This window comes from Alosa pseudoharengus, unplaced genomic scaffold, assembly GCF_046254945.1.
Source record: "Alosa pseudoharengus isolate Yale_2024_CS ecotype anadromous, Long Island Sound unplaced genomic scaffold, YU_APseudo_1.1 YU_APseudo_1.1_scf_20, whole genome shotgun sequence".
Classification (NCBI taxonomy): domain Eukaryota; kingdom Metazoa; phylum Chordata; class Actinopteri; order Clupeiformes; family Clupeidae; genus Alosa; species Alosa pseudoharengus.
The window spans coordinates 1,714,422-1,718,051 of record NW_027468664.1 but is presented as its reverse complement, the minus strand read 5'-3'; the positions used below and the strand labels follow the sequence as shown (position 1 = coordinate 1,718,051).

Below are 3,630 nucleotides of genomic sequence, written 5' to 3'. Positions count from 1 at the left end.
AGTGTGCGTGGTGGAGGCCGGCGGCTGAGCCGAGGTTTCGGGGGGGAGGGGGCTGAAGTCCCGCGGGACAGCGACCGGCTCTCAGATCGGGTATGCGTGACTGAGCAAGGAGAAGAATTCAAACCTGGCTTCTTAACTCGAGGAAACAATAGCAAACGCCGACAAGCACTCCGCTTTCAAAACGGACGCCGTTTCACCAAACTACACCACTAAAATCGCACTCTATTTACAACGCTGACACTAAAATATCTTAACAGAACACTAATTTAAATGTTTTTTTCCGCAGAGGCAACTAAATATCAAAACCCATACTGCCGGTGATTCGAGAAATTTCGCCTTTGATCAATCTAATTAACAGCAGCGTTCTCACATTAATATGAAACAGTGAAGGAACCTCCGTCACGAGGAAGCATCCATTTTGTTTCGCCTCGTAAATAATGTAACAAACCAGCCGATAAGCAACAATATCCCCCTGAACGGCATATTAATCCAGCCAAACCGGGCAGCATCGATAGAATCTGACTCGATATTCTTTGTGTTCTGCATTGAGATGAAAAACCAAACCACACGGTGCTCCGGGCCACGTAAGAACCCCGTCGAAGGCATAAACCAGGCTGGCTTCCCCTTCTCGCTTTTTCAAACCATGTACACAAACACCATTGCATCTCAGTAGGCTAGAGAGCCTACTAAAGACTACTGACCTCATGCAGATCCACCTATAGAAATCCCCACATGTAACAAACCAGCCATGTTGGTTATTTTATTATATAAATATCAACTTTAATGCTTACTGTAAGAATATAAAACAATTTAATTTGGGATTCTTTTCTTTTTTACAAATACATGTACAGTACATTAAAACAGTTTCTTATCAGCAGGACTTCATACATGGTGCACGTCCATACATCATGTTACATAGGCCTGACACGCATTTGCTTGTTACCCCGAGAAAAAATCGATTGCCCCTTGTTTAAAATATGTCCTTGATATAAATGTAGGTTCTTTTAAAACGGACACAAGACTTCTATCTCACACACGGGTTTGTTTCGGGAGGCGCAGCGCCTGCTGTCTGGTGGAGACTGAACGGGAACGACTGATTCAAAAGGGTATTTCTATAAAGAAATAACTTCAATTTGAAGTACAATGCTCTGAATAACAGCAATTATTTAAGAATATCTGCTTACACAAGCATAAATACATTAGCCGAAGACACTCCTTATCCAAAGCTTGAATCCAAGGCTTTGAGGCCTATTAAGTTGAGCTAACAACTAAAAACAATTTAGAAAATAAAGAAAAGCTTTTTTGTATATAAACCAGAAGGCTATTTTATCCGTCTTTGCATAAACTCGATTTTTTTTTTATTTTCAAATGAGCCGGTCTTGGCTGAGACTGGCGTTTCTGTCTTTAGTTGACCGTTTCGGGGCAAATTAACAAAAGGTAGTTAGGCCCCATTCTCTCTGCTGCAGCGCTGAAGCCAGCCGAGGTGGGGGGAGGGGCGAGTCCTAGGCACACAGTTTCCTCTCTTTTGAGACGAACACAACATCTACACACAGCTGCGAGGTAGCCAACATGTTTAGGCGCGGTAGTTTAGGAGGAGGAGGTTGAAGCCTAGGCTATATTGCGACTTGATAAGTAATAAACATTTTAAAAAGTTTGTTGTTTTTTTTTTTTTTTTTTAGTTTGACAAAAGGGCCCAAATATCGTGTTAATTTAACTTTATGTAAACAAAAAAATAACTTGTTTTAGATTTCGCTTAAAATAAGTCACATTTCTGTCGTTTTAATACATTAAATAGCGAGCACTACATAGCCTAGAGCAGGCTGCTCCTTTCTCTTTTTTAAAATAAAGAAAATTTCCCCGCCCTCTCAACCCCCCTCCTCCTCCTCCTCCTCCTCTCCCCCCACCCACTCTAAAACCTCCCCAAGTTTCACCTCGCTTTCTCGCTCTCGGTCATCTGCCACAGGCCCAGGTTCAACACTTTAAGGTACGGAAGCTGCGTGATCCTCTCGAGTCCGCGCTTAGTGATTTTAGTACATCCATACAGATCGATGCCTGTCAGTTGCGTTAAGTGATCCGCTATGAGCTCCAGTCCTTTGTCCGTTATCCGCACACACTGGCCGATGTTCAGGGTCCGTAGCTCGTGCATCTGGCGTACCATCCGGTTGATGCCATCGTCACTGATGTGGCACGAGCAGAGAGATAGCGACTTGAGCTGGTACAGGCCCTGTGCGATATAAGCCAGACTCTGGTCGCCGATCTTGTCACAAAATGACACGTCAAGGCCGGAGAGCCTGAGCGTGCCCATGGCGAGGTGCATGATGCCAGTGTCACTGATGTTGTCGCACGAGCGCAGGTTGAGCGTCCACAGGCTGGTCATGTGTGAGAGGTGGATCATGCCAGCGTCGGAGATGCCTCCGCAGAAGCTCAGGTTGAGCACGCGGAGCCGCGTGAGGCCCTTGGAGATGTGCTTGAGCGACAGGTCCGTGAGCTTCTGGCAGTCCTGCAGCGTTAGGTGCTCGAGACTCAGACAGCCTTCTGCGGCGCTGCGGGTCATGCCCGCGAGGTGCCCGATGCCCACGTCAGACACGTGCCGGCACGAGCGCAGGTTGAGGCTCTTGAGCCGGTGCAGCCCCCACGCGATCAGCAGTAGCCCGGTGTTGGTGATGTTGCTACAGCCGCCGAGCTCGAGCACCTCCAGGTTCTTCAGGTACTGCGCGATGCGGCCCAGGCTCGAGTCCGTGATCTGCTTGCACAGACTCAGGTTGAGCACCCGCAGGGACGGGATCTCCTGCACGAACGCGTGCCCCAGGCCGTTATCCGTTAAGTTGTAGCAGCCGCTGAGGTTGAGGCTCTCGATGTTAGGCATCCCCTGTATCACGTAGCTCAGGCTGCGCCGCAGGCTCAGAATCTGCACCCGCCGGATGCCGCGGGCCTGAAGGCTGGGGAAGAGCGACGGGTTGGCCCTGCGCAGATGCAGCTTGGCTTCCACCCCCCGCCACACCGATTTGTGGTAAGAGGCGTCTCTCCACGCTGTACACACTTGTGCCACCCTGCCTTTGTCCCTGACGTCCAAGTAGCTGAAAATCATGGCTAGAATCTCGGGGAAGAGGCACGAGACGTGCGTCTCCATCTTACGTCCGAATAAAAAAATAGCCTACTTCGGCAAGCCCACCTCTCTTCTCCCCCTTCGCGAAGCGTAGTCCCTTATCCGGGGAAAAAACGGCTATTTTCCCAGCCGTTCTCCCTTTCTCTTTTTCACATTTAACTGTGCAAATCGATCAACTCCACGTCCCACGTGATCCGTCTGGTTGCGCAGTAGGATTCAAATGCAAAAAGCCAAAAAACCTCCCAGCGAAAGCCCAACGCCAACGGGCGAAGCGCGCGCGGGCAGTCAGGCAACGCTACCCATTTTGTGTTCAGACAAACGCCCTCGGTCGACGCGAGGATCTAGACGGTCGTACATTTTCAAAAAGCCCTCGAAACTATTCCAAACAGTCGCCGTGAGAGAAATACAGAAATATTGGAGCGTCGATAAGACTCCGCGAGGTTTAAAAAAGAGAACGTTTTCGTTTCGTTTAGTATTTGTGCTCAGCTCGCACGCATTGCCGAGCTGTGGGGCTTCCTGCTGCC

General features: G+C 49.0%; 1 protein-coding gene across 1 annotated transcript; it reads right to left on the bottom strand.

The window, feature by feature from the left end:
• Positions 1-1,886: 1,886 nt before the first annotated feature.
• Positions 1,887-3,630, bottom strand: fbxl14b (F-box and leucine-rich repeat protein 14b). Its single transcript, XM_076296204.1, has one exon. The coding sequence runs from the start codon at positions 3,128-3,130 to the stop codon at positions 1,928-1,930; it is 1,203 nt and encodes a 400-aa protein (XP_076152319.1). The 5' UTR covers positions 3,131-3,630; the 3' UTR covers positions 1,887-1,927.

Excerpts from the sequence above, each read along its gene's own strand:
- fbxl14b (XM_076296204.1), bottom strand. The coding sequence starts at position 3,130 with ATGGAGACGCACGTCTCGTGCCTCTTCCCCGAGATTCTAGCCATGATT.